Consider the following 19,839-nt stretch of genomic DNA (forward strand, 5'->3'; position numbering starts at 1 on the left):
TGCTGGGAGCTCGATTTGGAGAACGGCAACCCAGCTTAGAGTAGGGGAAACCTGAGATCCCTGACTCCGAGGGACATCACGGGTTCCTGTGCACATGGTGTTTAATCTCACTGCTCATTTCTGTTATCCACAGATAAAAGATGAGGCTGATTCTCACCGTGGACAGGTGAGAGAAAAACACTGAAGCCTGCAAGGTGTCAGGAGTGCAGGAAAACGCGGAGGTGGAAGTGCCTGGTGTGTGACTGCCCTGGGCTCCCTGCCCTGAAGCATGGCAGCACTTGGAGAAAACAGATATTTACAGGGATGGGAGGGCAAAACTGTCAGCCTTCAGTGAGCAGCCCAGCGCAGGAACTGGGCTTTTCTTCCCCTGATCTACATACACTGTGTAGAATTCCCTCCAAAAACCCATGTACAGCAGAGAAAAAAATCCAAAGCAAATGAACTTAAAATAGCAGTTTATGGGATCACCAGGTCACAGACAGTGATCCTGGCTCATCTCAGGGCATGAATCGAGGTTAAATGCACCGAGTGCCCTTTACTTCCCAGGGATGCGATGGGATGGGCTGTGCTGTCCCTTCTTTATCCAATTCCCCTCCAGGCTCAGCCCAGCATCCCAGACCCCTCTCTGTGCACCTACCTTAAGCTGTTGAGGCTCAAGCTGCTGCTGTTGTAGGCAGAGAGCGGCTGCGAGAGGCTCTGGGGATGGGGCTGCACGGCGGGCAGGGCCGAGTGCGCCGGGGGCAGCGGCGACTGCGGCCGCGGCGGGTGCGGGCCGGCCGGGGGCGGGCCGGAGGGCTGGCCGGAGGGCTGGCCCGAGTGCTGGCCGCAGGGCTGGCCGGCAGGAGGGCGGCCGGGCTCTTCGGGGGCCGGGGGCACCGGCAGGGCCGGGGCGGGCGCTGGCGCCGGAGCCTCGGGGCGTGAGGCGAGCGCGGGGCTGGGGCAGCGGCCCTCGGGAGGTGGCTCCAGCGGCGGCGGCGTCACCTGAGGACGGGGGTCTTTAGGCACCACAGGCTCAAGTATTGGGTCTTTGCTGCTGTCCTGGCTCTTCTCTTGGCTCCTTTCTAGTCCTGATATTTTGGGGACAGCTGGGCCCCTAGCACCAGAGTCGTCATTGTCAGCAAGTGCACCAACTCCCACCTCTTTATCTGCAACAAGAACAGAGAGAGAAAATGGTTAAACGTGACACAGACAGGCCAACCCAAAGCCACTGCTGGGCCACTCACTCCGAGTGGGTAGCTCCATTTTGTTTCCATCAAGAACCATCCAGGCGAACATGAAACTGAATCAAATCCACCTGTCCCAGTAACTCTCTTCAAATAAAACACATGGCAGAGAAGACAGGCCCTGTTTAGCGCTGCTGTTCTCCATCGTTGTTACTCATCATAATCCCTCGCTGAGGGAACAAGCTGAGGGAACTGACCCTCTGAGGGAGCCACCACCACAGGAGCTCCGGGCTGAATGGTGAAAGCTGGAAAAGATCCACCAAGTTCAATCCCTCACCATGTTCACCACTAAATCATGTCCTCAAGTACCACATCCACATGTTTTTTGAACACTTCCATGGTTGTTGACTGAACTGCTGCCCTGGGCAGCCCCTGCAGTGCCTGACCCCCCTTTCCATGGGGAAATTCCTGCTGATGTCCCCGCTGAGGCTCCCCTGGCCCAGCCTGAGGCCGTTCCCTCTGCTCCTGTCCCTGTTCCCTGGAGCACAGCCCGACCCCCCCTGGCTGTCCCCTCCTGGCAGGAGCTGTGCAGAGCCACAAGGGCCCCCCTGAGCCTCCTTTGCTCCAGGCTGAGCCCCTGCCCAGCTCCCTCAGCTGCTCCTGGGGCTCCAGACCCTCCCCATGACACAAGATCTGAACTTTAGAACACACACTAGCAGCAGCCCAGGCTTCTTTAGTTTGGCTGATCATGGAGTGACTTACTTCTATTTCCCAACTCTTTAATAATAATGAATATAATTATAATTTTAACATCTGTACATTCAAGTTTTGCTGACTGGGGCTCCACAGCAATTTCCCATTGGAACTGCTCCCCAAACCTTCTGCCAGTGTGGATCTGATCCATGGCACCCCTTGGAACAAATCCAGGGAATGTTGCTGACCAAGACTGGGAAAGGTGCTGCAGGTGGGGGATCAGGAACCCATTTAGGGCCATATTGCACCACAGCTTAGAACAGCTGACTTAAACCTTCAGCAACTACAGAAACAGAGCCCAAAGGAAACATGCAAGGTTTGAAGGGGCTTGGGACAAGCTTAGAATTTAAAAAGTGTCCAGTGTTCTAAATAGCCCTAAGAAAAGACAACTTTACTCCTCCTTGTGCCACTTTTAAGGGATAAAATGACTAAATGCATAATGAAAGAATATCCATTCAGAGAAAATTGTTGACAGCTCCTTTGTGCAAACCCTGAAGTAAAGGAGTGAAATTCAAAGGATGGGGAGTGAACTCTGCCAGCCCATGGCCTGGGCACATGTTGCCAGCCATCACATCCCTGGAGGCAGCCTGGCAGCCATGTGTCACAAGCATGGCATCAGCTGAGTTTAATTTCATTAACAGATCAAAAATAAACCAGGACCTGCTCCCTAAGTGTTTCACAGGCCCAGTGCAAGGGTGAAAAGCCTGGTAAAGCAGAGGATTTTCACAGGTTGTAGACAGGAGGTGGCGGAAAAGGGGACAAAGGGAGGCAAAAGGGAGGTAAAGAGGAGAAAAAGGAAGCAAGAAAGAGGGCTTATTTTATGAGGACCTTCTTTATTCACTCCTGGAATACCTGTAACAGGCAGAGAGGCTCCTCCATCAATTTGGATGGGATGATTATGAGGGGAAGAGTGGGACTCCAGAGTGATAAAAACAATTACTCTGCCATATGCCCAAGGTCTATGTCACTGCAATAAACTGCAGGTTCTAGGTAAAGGAAACTTTGCTTGCATTAACTCTTTGGATCAATCCTCTTTGATCAAACATTATTGCAAGTTAGAGTGTGATCCACACATTTGTCCAGGCAGGTCCCCCAGGAGGAGAGAAGTGAGCAACAGTTTTGTTCAGGAATAGGTGATCTATGTTCCCAGTCCTTATGGCTGTAGGAGTTACAAGTTTTTGGGTTCATTGGGGTTTTTTACACAATGGCTTTGAGGACTCAGGCTTGTCACCAGTAATGCCCTACTGCATGGCTCTAGCAGGTGGTCTGGAAATCCTGCAGAGGTGATACTTCCAAACCTAGAGGGAACACCTTGCTCTTAGTGCATTCATGAAATCCTTTCCTTTAGCCTCTCTCATGTGTCACATTTATTCAGCACAGCTCAGTGCTGGGACCTGCTCCTCCTCCCAAGCAGAAAAGGGCTGGGGATGCCCCTGTCTCCTGGGTGTTCCCTGCTGCTGCTGCTCACACCCCCAGTGCACAGCCCTGAGTGCTATCCCTGGGAGTCTGCCCTTGGGAGATGCTGCCTGCAGTAATATAAATGTAATTCCCAGCAGCTGTGCCCGTGGGTTCTGCCTCCCCTGTGTCACACCAGTGCACCCACACTGTGGCCCAGCCCAGCTGTGCAGGAGTCCCAGCACACACAGCCCTGCCTGCTGATAACCATGAGGGATAAATCAGAACCAATTCTCCAGCCCACTGCATCTATTTGGGGAGTTGAAATCCCCCCTCAGTGATAAATGCCACCAATCACAGGTTTCATGAGGAGGGCTCCAGTCCTCATCAACAGCACTTCAAGGTCACACAGACAAGATTGCTCTTTTCCTACCCTGACTGGCTCAGTGCAAAAACTCTGGGGAAAAAAACCCTTAATGTCACTATGACACTGAAAACCCAACTTTCTGAGGCTGTTTATCATCAGAGGAATTCATCTCCACCCAACAGCTAAGCAAGCACCAAGCTAACTTTATTTGCTGGATGTCTCTACACTCTGCTTTGGATAAACTGGAATTACTGCACTGGGATTCAGACTCTGATGTAACTTCCATGCTGACACAGGCTCCCCTTTTTCCACTGGGTTGGGTTTTCCACCAACAGCCAGTCTTCCACTACAAAAGGAATAAAGCCAGAATTTGATGCTGAGGACTGAGGAACATTGGCATTTCCCAGAAAGGAAATGCAGCTTTCACTATCTTCCATTCCTGTGCCCTTTGATGTACCTTAAATCTCAAATTCCTCTGTTTTTCACTCAAACACACAGAACTCCAGTCTCCTCCACATGACCCTCCTCTGTATGTGACTATCATCACACCAGGGAGCAGCCAAGGCCACCCTAGGGACACCTGTAGGTAACCCAGGTGACCCAGAGAGACTCTGCACCTGGGAGGGCCAGCAAACACTTCCCTCTGGAGACACGGATTTGTGTAATAAATACAGGCAATATGCAGCTTTCCATCACTGTCTCTCTTTCTAATGTGCAAACCACTAAAATCTGACCCAAACTCTGTGTTCTGGCTCCTGTGTCCCACCCGTGTGGTGCCAAAGAGGCCAAGGTTGGCCAGGGGTGGCCATTGGGAACATCACAGCCACAGGGACAGCCCAGCTGCTCTCCACTGACAAAAAGGCCCTGTTGGAATTGCCAGATGTGACATTCCCAGAGAATCAATGCAGAACCCCCTCACTGTGCCTGGCCAAGGTGTTTGCAGATGGGTCCAGGAGCACCAAAGAGCACAGGAGGTGCCAAGAGCCAGCACAGGGTGTGCCATGGCCACCTCCAGCCTGGCCAGTCCCGAGTGCTCTGGGCATCCCTGGCCTGGGGAATGAAATCCCTTCAGGGACACCCCTGCAGGACCGTGTCAAACTCACAGTGGCCAAACTTTTATCCCAAACATAAAATCATCCAACTTTTCTGTGTCCAGGTGTGAGACAGCCAGGTCTGGATGCCATCCAGAAAGGAGGCTGTGCCATACTCTGTCACTGCTCCTCCTGCCTGCATCCAGATTCAGCCTCCACGCCTGGCCTCTGGCAACTTCAGAGATCAACTCAGAACCAGCACTAAATTTTCCACTTTCCTGAGAGGAAAGTTTAGGATTAGGTTCAATGTCCTTACTGCACAAGTGGGAGAATTCTAGGAGTTTTCAGTGTTCTGCAGCATTATATTTGGGACTGAGCACTCAGCCTACCAAATAAATATTCTATTCCATCAGTTAATTTTAAAATAGTATTAATTTTCTTTCACTGCTTTGGTAAGTTGAACTCTGGACAAAACTGTATCTGCCTAACTCAAATTTTCTCCAGACTTCTTAATGCAAGTTAAAAACCCAGATCTTTCAAACCCATTTTCTCCAGCTTTACCATGGGCAAGTGGGGAGTTGGTACAAACCCCCAGGACATCTCTGGAATCCTGGAATGCATCTGCCCCACAGCCCACCAGCTCTTTACAAGCACTTTACAAGGCTTGAAATAATTAATTAGATTGCAGCGCTGATTGTCCATTTCATATTGATGAGACGTTGGTCAGTGCAGTATCTGCATGGGGAAGGCAGGTGCCAGGAGCTGTTCCTGCCAGAGGGAGGAGGCTGTGGCTGCAGCAGCCAACACACATCAAACAGGCCCCAGAGCAGCTCAGCTGTTGTACTGGATACACATAATTTGCTAAAAACAATTTCTCATTTTTAGCACACAGTCATCTTTCATCCTAATTTCCAAGGACACTAACAAAGCATTTGATTATGCAAATGAAGAACATGCCTTCGAAAGCACAGCTCCTTGCAGCTCTGTCATCTGCTGATAGCAATTACTCCACAGTGAGCAGGTATTTAGCACAAGTGAACAGCAAGGCTGCTGACACACTTTCTACTTAATTATAAAACAGAGAAGAAAATCATTCAGGACAAAAGATTTTGCTACCTCCTGTTAAAAATGTTTATCCTCTGCACTGAAAGGGATTTAATTGTCAACAGTGAAGTTGCAGATCAATGAAAAGAAGCACTTAGTGGGATTGCACAAGATGCTGACAATTCTTCAGTCATTGAGCTGCTTCTGGCCTTGATTTGAGAGTGCAGAGTTCTCCAGTGCTGCACATTAAACCATTTATTTCATCCAGCTGTTAAAGAGAACACTCTCCATAAATGTAACTCCTATAGCTGTACACTGGGAGCATATGACAGCACTTATTTCATTTCTTTAAAGCACCTCTTGATTTAGTACAAAGGAATGGGGTAAAGCTTTCTAGAGGGAAGGAAAGGGAATATCCAAGCACCTGTCTGTCAGGAATCCTGGCACTTTAGTAAATAAGAAGGAACTGCAGACAGGTGCAACACACTCACAGACCCTGCAAGAACTCAATCCTGCTTCAACACACACAGCCAAAGGTTTATTTCCAATAAAATCTCTTGACTTCCTAACCCATCCAGCTGGGAATCAATAAATGACATTATTAACTACACAGCCCCAAAGTGTTCTACAGCCTGGTCCTGAGGGATGACTGAAGGGGCTCCCAAAGGGGCTGGAAAACTTCCCAGGTGGGAAGTGATGCTGACAAAGTCACTGGGGAATATTCTTTACTAATAATGGGTTTGTGATCAAAGAGTTTCACCTTCCTGTTTCAATTCTGCATTTTAATCAAAGACATTCAGCTTTTGTCATGGCAATCCTTCTAAAACACACCCAGAAACACAGAAATCCCTTGTGGGGCCAGGCTGTGCTTCCCACCCCTCCAGCACCAGCACAAGGCTTTTCCCAAAGTGCTGCACAAACCTTGGAGCCAGGATAGAAATCTCACCTGCCCAACCATGAGCTCTGCTCCTGATCTCTGCTCAAAACTGCTTTAGACCCAAACACCTGGGACTTTCTGCCAGGATTCTCTGGAATTGTGGAAAAAACCAGAGGCTTTTTATGCACCTAAATCTCAAGAGTTATAGAATCCCAGAATGGGTTGAGTTTGGAGGGACCTTAAAGCCCATCCAGTGCCACCCCTGCCATGGCAGGGACACCTCCCACTGTCCCAGGCTGCTCCCAATGTCCAGCCTGGCCTTGGGCACTGCCAGGGATGCAGGGGCAGCCCCAGCTGCTCTGGGCACCCTGTGCCAGGGCCTGCCCACCCACCCAGGGAGGAATTTCTCCCTAATATCCCATCCATCCCTGCCCTTTGGCAGTGGGAAGCCATTCCCTGCGTCCTGTCTCTCCATCCCTTTCTCCAAAGCCCCTCTCTGCCTTCCTCTCTCCTCTTTTGGCTGTCACAAGAACACCCTGTGACCCCTCATGGGCATAGCACAAGGGTGGGAGCACACTTCAAACCTGCCCAGAGTAAATGAGGTGACAGTACAAGACAATAATCAATTAAAACCAGAAAACACTGCAAGGCTGTCCCTATTGATAATTTTCTCCAATTATCAATAGGGACATCACCTCAGCACAGGGTTAACCTCATCAGAGGACAAGGAGAGAAAAATATCTTGAGTTTATCAATAGCCTCTCCTACTTATTGATTTGCCTTGGCTACAGATCCACAATATTCCCTGAAATGCCCATGACATCTGCTCATCCCACTTGTGTGTGACAGGATTACTTGAATGAGCTTGAACAAAACCAGCTTTCAAAAGCAGCCTGAAAGGTATAACCCTGTGAACACTGATCAAATGTAACCTGACAGCTCACTGAATACACCAAGGACCACAAGGATGTGTGTGTTATGTTTATACAGCAAAATAACACATCTATTCCCCCTGAGAGGTGCCACACCCCTGGCAGCTCACCAGCCACACAGCCCTGGCTCCTCTGTGAATTTGTTCTTTACAGCCAAAGAATTTCTGATTTTAAAGGCATGATGCCAATATAAGCAGAGAGATCAAAACCACTTGCTAACACTAAGATGGAGCTCAGCACCATGAGAATTCCCATTTTCAATTACAACTATTTCAGCTCAAGGAAACTTTGCTGAGCTTCCACATCCCAGCTCCCCCACCAGGGTCACTTTACACTGTTCTCATGCTTGGCACTATTTTCCTTGAGTTTCCAATGCTGCAGAGAAAAAGACTGATGTTAAAGAATTAGGGTTGTTGTTAGAGAATTAGGGAGTCATCAGGGTTAGAAAAGCTCTCTAAGATCATTGAGTCCAGCCCTGCCAAGGCTACCACTAACCCATGTCCCCACATGCCAGATCTGGACACCTTTTAACTCCCTCCAGGGCTGGTGACCCCACCACTGCCCTGGGCAGCTGTGCCAGGGCTTACCCAACCCTCTGCTCCAACTGCCCAGAAAGGATTCTTCCGGTCTGGGCTGTATGAACAAGTGCAGAAATGAGATTTTATTGTTTCTGGTAAACAAATTGTCACATTAAATGTGTTAATTATATGTGTCCACTAACACCCAGCTCTTTGCAAATTGTTTGAAAGCAAAATTCAAGCAAAGGTACAAAGTCAGTGTGATGGTCCCTGTGAGCCACTCTTCACTCCTGAGGCAGACATCTTCAGGGCAGCTCCAACTGAGGTGTTTGACCCCAGAGTCGTGGATCCTCTGTGCCCTGCCCACACAGATCACTAAAAACACCCTGTCCAAGTGCCTTTGCACATCACCACGAGCAGGGCTCACCTTCAGGACACACCAGCTGACCTGTCCAGAGTGAACACAGCAGAGCAGCAGGGCAGGGTGGTTTTGTTATGAAGGAGGAGCTGTCTGGGAGGCTGAGCACATCCTGAACACAGCAGCAGGAACGAGCACTGTGCTCACAGCCAACACAGCACCTCCAGCTCAGTTCAGCCCACAGCCTCACTCCTAACCTGAACAGCCACAATAAGTGGCAAGCAATGAAGACTAAAGTCAGATGTGCCCCACACTGTCCCTGGGATGTGGTTAATGAGCTGGCAGGACACAGGACTGGCACAGCAGTGTCCCACATGCAAGAGGACACCAACATCGGGGTGTGATATCTGAGGCTGAGGATGACCCCAAACGTGGGGATTTTCTATCCAAACTGGAATCATTAGCCTGTGTATGATTCATAATAGCATTTGAAAAATGCCCTGTGCTCCTCACTTTAATTTTGATTCATGTTGTGCCTTGCTGCTGAGGCTAATTATTATCCAGCAATGGCGAATCCAAAGCCTCCAGCCTCATGAGCAGGACTGTGTGGTGTTGCCTCCATGTGACAGGGAACTGTAATTCTAAAAGGATTAAAAGTTTACCAGCACAGCCATGTAAAGCAGAAAATGAATTGTTCACTCTTCTCATCTCTGTCTGGAAATTAGATTACAGGCTCCAAGTGAGCTGAAATACAGAATGAGGCAAATCTTTGTGATTAGCTCACAGGTGGCCAGTGAGCCTTTCTGTGCCTCAAAGGCTGGCAGATTCCCATTAGCTGCAATAATAAAAGAATGTGTACTTATCCCTCAGCCCAACCCTGCCCTGTGCCAGCACAGCTACCTGCTGTGCTAATCCTCAGAGCCAATATCACCACCCTCAGCTGGGAGCTCTGAAGTTTGCTCAGCTGTCAGCTGGGACATTTGGGGTGTGTGGCTCTCCCCTGCCCAGCCCCAGGGCCCCACTGCACCCTCAGCACTGGGAAGGAACTGGGGTGCTCACCCTGCCAGCCCCACGCTGGCAGCAGCTGCTTCCCAGCACTGAGAGCAAAGGCTCTTTATTAACAATTTGTACTGTTCACCAGCAGTGCTTCACGCTCCTGTTCTCTCTGCAGAAGGCAGTGAGTGTCAGTACAGCAAACCCACCGTACTTTAGCAGAAACCAGAGCTCACAAATGGTGCAGAGCATCAGTGGTTCATTCCATCTGGGATTTGCTCCTCATTCCTGCCAGCTGCAGATGCAGTGAGACAACAGGAGCCTCTCACTCAGCCCCAGCCCACACACAAGGAAACCTCTCCAAGGCCTCCCACCACGAGGCTGGTTCACATGAGGAACCTTGAGGGCTTCTTCCTCTGGCAAACTGATATCCCACCTGGCAGAAATGTGATAACTTTTTTATTATTTCTGTAAACATCTAATAATCCTCTGAACCCTCCTAAACTCTCTACCTTAACATTACCTTCCACCAGGGAGCTCTACAACTCAACTTACAATTTCCTTTTCTTCCTTTTATAGAATCACTGAACCATTAAAGTTGGAAAATGCCTCCAGAGATCATCAAATCCAACCTCTGACCCCCACGCACACTAAACCACACCACAAAGTGCTGAATCCTCTTGTCTTTTGAGCCCTTCCAGGGATGGGGACTTCACCCTGCCCTGGGCAGCCTCTGCCAGTGTTTAACCACTCTTCCAGTGAAGAAATTTTTTCCTACTATCCAACCTGAACCTTCCTTGGAGCGTGTGAGGCAGGGAGATGAGAACCCATCTCCTTATTCCCACACTACAAAATTGCCAGAATATTTCAAGTTAACTTCATAAAATTTCTTTTACATGAAAAATTTAAAGAACCTGTTGAACAGTGGTGCTGTGGACCAGTGCTTGAGGCCCCAACCCTTGGCCCTGCCCTGCCCTGATGTGGGGCTGTTTTATAAGCTGCTCTGGGGAAACAGATGGAATTCAAAGTAATCTCTTCCCTCTTCATTCCCCCTTTTCTAAAATCACCCTTTGCCTGACCTGGCAAAACTGGCTTCCAACAGTGCTGCTGCTGGAAGGAATGCCTGGAGAGCTGCTCCTGTCCCTCACCCTGCACAGCAGCACCCACTGCAGGTCCTAAACCACCAGGGCTCAGTGTCAGACCTCCCTCAAGTTACGCACATATTTAACTGGATGTGAAGGGAGTCACCTCCTGATTAGGCAGCAGCTGATTGTTTGATCTGGGGATTAATGTGACACAGACACCTGGGCTCAGAGGCACCAGCTGGTGCAGTGGCACTGCCAGGCCTTGGGGATGGACCTGCTCGGGATCTTCCAGTCAGGGCACCAAAGGTGCCCCCAAACCTCCCTGCTGGCTGCTGCTACAGCCCCTGGCAGCCAGACTGGGGCACTGAGTGTTCTGCAGCTGGGGGTGGTGGTGGACACTCTCCCCAGGCCAGCACATTGTGCCAACTGTGCCAGAACCCCAGGCTGGGCCAGGCTGGGAGGGGGCCCAGAGGGTCCCTGGTGGCACCTCCCTGCTCAGGCAGGGCCATCCCAGAGCACAGGGCACAGCATTGTGTGCACAGGGCTCTGCAGGATCCCCGCTGAGGGAGACTCCAGCCCCTCCCTGGGCAGCCTGCTCAGGGCTGGGCACTGCCCAGGGCAGAAGTTGTGCCTCCTGGGCAGGGGCAGCTCTGGGCTCAGGCCCTGCCCGTGGCTCTGGTGCCACTGCTGGGCCTGGAGCCGAGCCCGGGCCCTGCTCTGCCCCTCCCTGCACACAGGGACACCCAGGGCTGAGGGCCCCTCTCAGCTGGGGCTCCTCTCCAGGCTGAGCAGCCCCAGCTCCCTCAGCCCTTCCAGCAAGGAATGAGCAGCCTGAAGGCTGCAAAACTGCCCACCAGGGATTCCCACTGTGTCTGGGTGACTGGTGTGGAGAGGGAAGGAGAAAATCTCCCAGCCATTCCACAGCCCCTCCTCTGGATCCATGCTCTGCAGAGTTGGCCTGGAATGCAATATCCCAACCTCTCCCACCCAGCACTGGTAACCTGTCAACAAAGGTTTTATTGCTCAACTTTCATTTTCACCTCAACAGCTGAACAACTCACATCTCATTTTTCTTTTTCCCCTCTCTGTTGATCCTCTCCTAGACCGTTCATCAGGGCACACATCCCTCCATGGGAGCACTGCAGCTTGTGCTGAGCTCCCAGGCCCATCAGGGCACAGGGGTGGTTTTGCAGAGCTGGAGCAAAGGCAGCTGCTTCTGTCCCCCCACACTGCCAGGGACAGCCTGACTCCTTCCCCAGGGCTACAGCACTTTGGGTCACAGAACCATAGAATGGGTTGGCTTGGAAGAACCTTGCAGCCATTCCACCCCCTGCCATGGCAGGGACACCTCCCACTGTCCCTGCTGCTCCCAGCCCTGTCCAGCCTGGCCTTGGGCACCACCCTCACAGGGAACAATTCCTGTCCAATATCCCACCTGAACCTACTCTCTTTCAGCTTAAAAGTAAAAAGGCCATTTCTGAAACAGTTTTGGTTTCCAAGAAGCAGAGGCAGGAGGAGACATCTAATGCAGACATCCTAAAATCCATGGGGCTGCAGGTGGCAGTGTCCAACAGAAAGTTCAATCCCTTAGAAATTATGCATAGGCCCCACCTGTGGCATGAAATCTCCATCTTGGAATGAGGGGAACCTTGACAAATAACATTTATTTAAGTTTAAGAAAAATACTTCAAAATTGGGGGAAAAAAACTGCAGACACTTTCAGTTTTATAGTATTTTCAATTCTTTTCACAAAGGGAGGTAAAACTAAACCCAAGTGTTTACCGGGTGCTTGAAGACCAAATCAAGCACATATGATGTTTCAACAGCAGCCCAGTGAAATAATCAATAACCTCCAATTCCACTTATTGACTTTTGCACACCCTTGCAGGCATGAGACTCCAGATGAAGGCACTAGCATCACCAGATTGTTCAATTTGCTCTTGCTCAGATATTTCACACTGACATTTTTATGACAGTGTGTGGAAGCTTCTTTGAGAGAAGCTCTTGAAAGTCAGAGTGGACTTTAGCTCCTCAAATTCCCTCTTTTGCTTCATTTTGGGATCCAGGGCTGCTTTATGCATAATAGAAATATGAAATATTTCCCTCTCTCTATTTTGTCCTCTCTTACAGCTAGAAGAAACTTCAGGAAGAAAGACATCTTCTGTTTAATCATACCAGAATTACAGAAGATTACACATCTATAAACTGCATTACCATGGGGAAGAAGTGCCTTTGTGTGCCCCCCACACCTCCCTGCGTGTGGGACTGCCTTCCCTGACACCCATCTCGTCTTTTTATGAGGCTGCTTCAATAATATAATTCTGCACTCTCTAACAGCCACAATAACAACTTGTTTGGACCACTGTGAAGCAGCAGGAGCTCATTAAGTCCTAGAGAATGTTTGCAGCTATTTTGGCACGGGTGTGATTTGTTATGACATGGGAAAGCTGCACTATTTCACCAGGTTTAATAGGTAATAGATATGCCCAAGCACATCCTTCTTGCAAGGCTACAAGGAGCTTTTAGCAATAACCCTCGAGGATGTGTTGGGCAAACTCATCTTGCAACATCTTCAAATATAGAGAGAAAATGATGCGAACTATGGAAAATCACCGTGATTCAGGGACAGTGCACTAGACTAGAAGATTAAAGTTCTGCTCCAGCTCCCTCAAGATGCAGTTAGGTCAGTGCTTGGTCCTGTTTCCTTTGCTAGGATTTAGATGATGAGCTTTCCAGGGCAGGGGCTGGTGTAAAACAAGAATCAGCTCTTGCTTAAGGCCGCTCTGTATTCGTTTCATGAGAATAATAATAAGGATTTTTTAAAAAAGGTCAAATTCAAGCTTGGCAGGATGCCAGAACTCCTCACTGTGGTTCAAAGCAAGCATTTGAGTAAGTAAATGTAAGGTAAAATATATTCTTTCCTGGTACTACTCCCTGTTGTGTTTGAGATGTTTGAGAAGTACCTTGCTGGGTTTTTTCCCTTTCCTGTGCAGCTGACAGCCATGAGCATTCAATAATCATGTCCTGAGCTCATGTACCTGCTTTGCCATGGGGCCCTGACAACCACTGATACATCAAATCATGTATAATCCTTCCACAACATGCAGAAGGCTGAAACTGTACTGATCTCTAGTGCAACAAAGCAAATACACAGAAAATCAATATAAATACACAGAAAATCAATACAAATACACAAAAATCAATATAAATACAGAGAAAATACACAGAAAATCACATAGGCCCATAGGAAACTATTGTGGCTCCATTGAACAGATCAACCCAGTATGAGACACACATTTATCCCACAGGTGTGTGCACTCACTTGCACACTTGTGCACGAGTACACAACTGTGGCCACTGCCCCTGTGGGGAGGATTCATTTTAATTATCATCAAGACAAGGCTGTCAAATTGATTCTGGGGGAAGGAGGGAGGGCAGCAGAAGCAAATGGTTCAGGCTGCAGGTCCAGACTCACACTTGCTCCTCACCCTCCGCGTCTGGAGGGATCCAACCCCTCCTGCTCCTGGGAGATGCCGAGCCTGACATTGTGCTGGAAGCTCTCCAGCACTCACTTCCAGCTTCCTAAAGTTTGTTTCTGACTCCAAGGGGAAAGAAAATTCTTGTTTAACATTTACCAGCTACCACCAGTTTTACTGGAAACTGCTGAAAACGTTTAACAGGTTTCCCTCAGGAGGGGTGAGGTGGTGCCACCATGAACACTTGAAGTGTTTTCTCTAAGCTACTCCTCTTCAAGCAAGGCTGAAAAACGAACCCTAGATACAAAGTGAGTTCTGAGATAGACAGAAGGGTTTAGGAGACACAAAACTCTGTGGCCCAGGACTTAAGTACAGGAGGAGATCACAGAATCATGGAATGGTTTGGGTTGGAAGGGATCTCAAAGCCCATCCAGGGCCACCCCTGCTATGGCAGGGACACCTCCCACTGTCCCAGGCTGCTCCCAGCCCTGTCCAGCCTGGCCTTGGGCACTGCCAGGGATCCAGGGCCTGCCCAGCCTCCCAGGGAACAATTCCCAATTCCCAATATCCCATCCATCCCTGCCCTCTGGCAGTGGGAGCCATTCCCTGGGTCCTGTCCCTCCATGCCTTGTCCCCAGTTCCTCTCCAGCCCTCCTGTGGCTCCCTGTGGCAAAGGACTCTGACATCCAGCCTGGCTCCCTGTGGCAAAGGACTCTGACATCCAGCCTGGCTCCCTGTGGCAAAGGACTCTGACATCCAGCCTGGCTCCCTGTGGGGAAGGACTCTGCTGGCACTGCTCAGTGCTGGGGACTCAGAAGTGACCCCAGGAAAGCCCAGTGCGTGCCCCCTCCTCTCCCACGGGACTCCATCCATTCCCTCCCTTCTTCCTTAAGGACAGAACAGCTCTATGGCCATTTCACAGCTCATTCCTGGACTCAAAATCCCTCTCTTTCCTCCTCCCAGCTCCCCACACTATCAGGCTGGAGCTCCTTTTCCACAGAGGTTTTTTCCCCTGGTGCCACCATGGCACAAACCTGCCCAGCAGGGGAATTTACCAGTCTAATCCCCCTCCTTCACAAGGACCAGATTAGCTCTAAGTTAAACACCCTTGTTCCTTAAATTTCCTCCTTGTCACGATGCCATGGGAAGGTCTTAATCCTACAAAGAGCCTGAGGAAATCCTGATGCCTCCCCATGAAGACAGAAAGAGCCCACAATGCCAAGATAAATCCGGGGTGTTAAACTAATGCCTGGCTGGGGATGTGCCTGCAGCAGGGCTGGTGGCTGCAGCTGGAGCTTGCTGAGTGACATCCCCTACTCTAGAAGGACTGGTGACACACTTGTGCAAGTTACCAGCTGCAGAGAAATCAGCTCAGCTTGTGATTTAGCCCCAGGAGCTTGGGGTAATGGACCCACCCACAGTGACCGTGCTGGGGCCTCTGCAGCAGCCCGTGGCCACCAGGGACAGCCCCACAGAGGGGAGAGATGCAGCAAACACCTCTCATCCCAAACCATGGCCTCTGCAGGTGGCAGCCAAACGTGCAGTGTGCTGGCTGGAGAGGTGGTGGCTCCCCTCAGGTGTGACTCTGGCCTGGCAGAGCCCAAAGCACAGCAGGAGCTGCCTGCAGCCCAGCTCCCCCCTCCTCTCCAGGCTGCCAGCATTAGAGCTGCTCTCACCAAACACAAAGCAAAAATCTCCCTAAGCTTGATAAAACAGCAAAGTGTTGCTCCCAGCCAAAGACCGGAGCACATTTATGAACTGACTGATCTTCTTTTCACCCACAAGCCTGAAGAGATCACAGGCCCTTTGCTGGACCCTGGTAAAACCCGCAGTGGCACATCCAGCCTGGTTCACCTCTCCTCTGCTCCACACAGCCAGGAACACTGCAAGGCTCTCGACTCCTGTCCAGGTCCCTGTGGGCAGCACAGCCCTGCAGAGCCCCATCCCTGGGTCACAGGAGCAGCAGGATCTGCTGGAGAGGGCAGGACACGCCACGCCCTGCACACAAACCCTTCTGTATCACCTAAAGACAGCTCAAAGCAAAACCAGGTTAAATATCAGTGCATGACATCAAGCACTGGCTCCTCTAATTTTGTATTTTTAAGATCAGATAAAGAAGGAAAGGAAGATTTTCCCCTGAATGTCTCTTTAAAGATCTTCCAACAGCTTACACACAAAGCATTTAGACACTTTAATTTCCACTCCAATATGAATACTCTAACCCCAAATGAAACTTATTAAAAATTAAATTCTTATATTAAGTTTAAGATGTGTCTCTTTTCTCCCCAGGTCCCATTAAACACTCTCCCTACACACAGTTTAGAAGACAGAAGAGATCCTTGAGAATATTTACAAAGAGAACAAAACCCCCTGAGGGTTTTTATGTAACTACAACATTAATCTATTTTAATCACACAACAGATTAAAAACAAACAACATTAAATGGTTCTGCAAAGTACAGACCAAAAGCCTATCTTTGTTGCACAAAAAAAAAAAAAAACCTCAGGAAAAAAAATAAAGTGCTTGGAAATCGGGTTATTATGGTGTTCCAGAGAGACAGAGCACAGCAAAATCAAGACTGGGCCACAGAGCTATGCATGGGGAGAAGATCACAGAACCACAGAGTGGGTTGGGCTGGATGGGATCTCAAAGCCCATCCAGGGCCACCCCTGCCATGGCAGGGACACCTCCCACTGTCCCAGGCTGCTCCCAGCCCTGTCCAGCCTGGCCTTGGGCACTGCCAGGGATGCAGGGGCAGCCCCAGCTGCTCTGGGCACTCACTCTGTGATTACTTCAGCAGGTATTTCTAGCATTAATCTTTGTCCCTCTGATGTCCTCACCATTTCTTCCAAGGCAATCCCAGCCCAGTTCTCGCACTGTGCCCTTTCCCAGGTGTGAGCACCCCCCTGGGCACCCCCAAACCCTGATTTCAGCTGCTTTTAGGGGATGGAGCCCAAGGAGCAAAGGCTGCTCCTCAGAGCTTGAGCAGCTGCTCTGAGCAGCTCTAGTTTCTATCCCAGGCTCTAAGATTTATTCAACCTTTAATTATTTACATCTATTTGGACAGTTTTGGTGCAGTGAACTAAAATATCTAGAGAGCTGTCCACAGGTCACTGCCCTGAATCATCCCAGTGCATTTAGAGGCTGGGCTGTTTATGGATAGTTCACTCTCCCTATGCTAACACAGAACCTCCTCTGCTGCTGCTGGGGCTGTCAGTGGCCTGGACATCTCACCTGATGCTCAGGGCTGGTTTTTCTCATCTTGAATAACCCAGATAATTGTGCTTTTGTAATTGAGTTTGTCATCTCCCTGCCCACAGACTCCTGATGAGGAACAGCAGCATTCTCTGGGATCTTGCTGCATCCCAGATCAGATCCATACAGCCAAATCTTTCTAACAGCTACAAGCCAATGTGCTCCACCACAATTTTATAACCACCTCTGCCCAGAAGACATTGGATGGGAGCAGTTATGCTGGAACCCAAAATTACCTAAAGAAACCATAAAGAAAAAAAGAAATGCTCTTGTTCAAAGGCAAGGAGCTGCTAAGATTCCCTGAAACAAGTGGAAGCATTTCACAGGGATGCTCTGATAACACAGGGTGCTCCAGGCAGCCCTTTTATCTCAACACTGCCAACTCAGCTGCCAAAGCATCCAAAACCTTCAAGGGAATGATTTGTGTGGTTACTCCAGATTTACCAGGAGATAGAGCTCACACTGAACATCAGTGGGAGCAGCTGCAGTTGTTCCTGGCAGCATCACTGCGGGTGTGGAGGGGGAAGGTGCAGGGGGTTCTGCACAACAGTCCTATGAAAATCTTCCACTATGTTTATTCAGTAGATTTCCTCCCAACGTGGTGCAATCCCTGGCAGGATTTGATTACTTCATCCCAACATTCTTTCTTCCCCAAGCAGCTGCTGCAATGGATAATCCCCCCATTCACCGTGGGGGACAAAGGGCAGGGATGAGCAGTCCCTGCCCCTGGCTGCACTTTGGGGTGGCTCTGCACAGGCTGGGAGCAGGGAGGGAGAGCTGTGCTGAGCCCTGGGAGGGAGCACTGCAATCCTGCTGCCCTGCTGGGATCAGAGGAGATCCCCCCCCTCCCTCTCCAGGACCAAGCACTGACACCCAGCCCAAGAAAACACTCCCAGAGCCTGTCAGAGCATGGGCAGCACCCTGAGACTCCCAGCACTGTCTGGAAATGTTTCCATGCCAGAGACATGGAGTGTCTGCCTCTGTCAGCCCCTGGGTGACACTGCTGAGGGATCCCAGGAGTCACCAGGCCTTGGGAGAAGGAACAGATCAGCTGTGGCCACAGCAGCAACACAGGCACAGTCCCAGATGTGGGACACAGGGACAGGACACAGAGGATGGCACAAGGACTTCACTTAACTAATGGCAAATATGCACAAGGGGTAAATCTCTGCCTAGGTGAGATCACAGAATCCCAGATGGTTTGGCTTGGAAGGGACCTCAAAGACCATCTCATCCCACCCCTGCCATGGCAGGGACACCTCCCACTGTCCCAGGCTGCTCCCAGCCCTGTCCAGCCTGGCCTTGGGCACTGCCAGGGATGCAGGGGCAGCCCCAGCTGCTCTGGGCACCCTGTGCCAGGGCCTGCCCACCCTGCCAGGGAAGAATTTATTCCTATATCCAACCTAAACCTATTCTCTGTCCATTTGAAGCCATTTCCCTTTGTCCTTGTAAATAAACTCTCTCCATCTTTCTTGCTGGCTCCCTTCAGACACCAGAAGGTCACAATGAGGAGATCCTTCACTGCTCTTACAGCTTAACAAAACTTTGTAGTGTTTTCAGTCTCAAGTGTAAAACCTACCACAAGTCAATGCCCCCTCTTAGGAACCTGCTTCAAAAACCAGAGGATGTATATTCAAGGCTTGCTTTATTTGCATTGCAGTTTTTAGCCTCATGAAAGAGAATGCCTTTCACATAATGGTATTACTTAAGGATCTAAGATAACAACAAAAAAAAAAGATGATGAGACTTCAGATAAAATCATGAAAGGCGGTAAAGCTGCATCTTATTACCACTCCATGGTAATTCAGCTTCTCTTAGCAGTGGTAAGGGCCTCTCTAAGAGCAGACAAGAGCTGCTGTTGAGCTCTGCTAATGATGCAGGAGATGGAACCGTGAGGCAGCAGCTCCTTCCAGGGCCACACACTTAGCAAGGTAACATTATCTCTGCATTTTACAGGTTTTCACAGTAAAAAATCACTTTCCAAACCATATGCAATAATATTGTGAATGAACTTTAATCTGCTTAAGGAACCATCAGCTCACAAAAGGAAGAGATGAAGTAGCTGTGCCCTGGTGAATGGATGGTGGAAATGTGTGTCAGTGCCACCATCAGGAGCTGAATCTCTGCAGGGTTTTTTCATTCCCCTGTTTGAAACTGCAGAGGCACCATACCCACAGCTGGATTTGAAGCAGCTGCTGCAGCTAGGAGACATCAGCTTTAAAAAATACCAGGAGATACTTAAGGATAATAAATGCTCAGCTCCGTGTCTATCCAAGCTCCTGGCACACCACCTTTGAGTCACAGAATCAGAGAATCACTAAGGGTGGAAAAGACCTCTAAGATCATTGTGTCCAATCACTAAAAAATTAAAAATTACTTTAAAACATCCCCTCTCACACACCACAGTGTGAGGACAGGGTCCACTTCCCATCCTGAGCCTTCACCATTCCAAGTGTTCAAGTACCCACCCAATGTGCAGCTTAAAGGATCCCCAAAGCATGTGGGACTGAGTGTGGATTGAATACTGACTCAAGGAAGAGCACCCCTGTCTGCAGCAGCAACACAAGGGTGAGATCTCAGCACTCTCACAGT

General features: G+C 49.7%; 1 protein-coding gene across 7 annotated transcripts in view; it reads right to left on the bottom strand.

Moving 5' to 3' along the window:
* AUTS2 (activator of transcription and developmental regulator AUTS2) overlaps window positions 1-19,839 on the bottom strand; it is a 795,423-nt gene that overhangs the window by 28,087 nt on the left and 747,497 nt on the right. For all 7 annotated transcript variants that reach the window (XM_054516995.1, XM_054516994.1, XM_054516997.1 and 4 more), the window contains one exon: window positions 638-1,145. In XM_054516995.1, the coding sequence (XP_054372970.1) occupies window positions 638-1,145 (508 nt within the window). The remainder of the gene's footprint in view (window positions 1-637; window positions 1,146-19,839) is intronic.

The sequence above is a fragment of the Molothrus ater genome, chromosome 21, assembly GCF_012460135.2.
Source record: "Molothrus ater isolate BHLD 08-10-18 breed brown headed cowbird chromosome 21, BPBGC_Mater_1.1, whole genome shotgun sequence".
In the NCBI taxonomy this organism is placed as follows: domain Eukaryota; kingdom Metazoa; phylum Chordata; class Aves; order Passeriformes; family Icteridae; genus Molothrus; species Molothrus ater.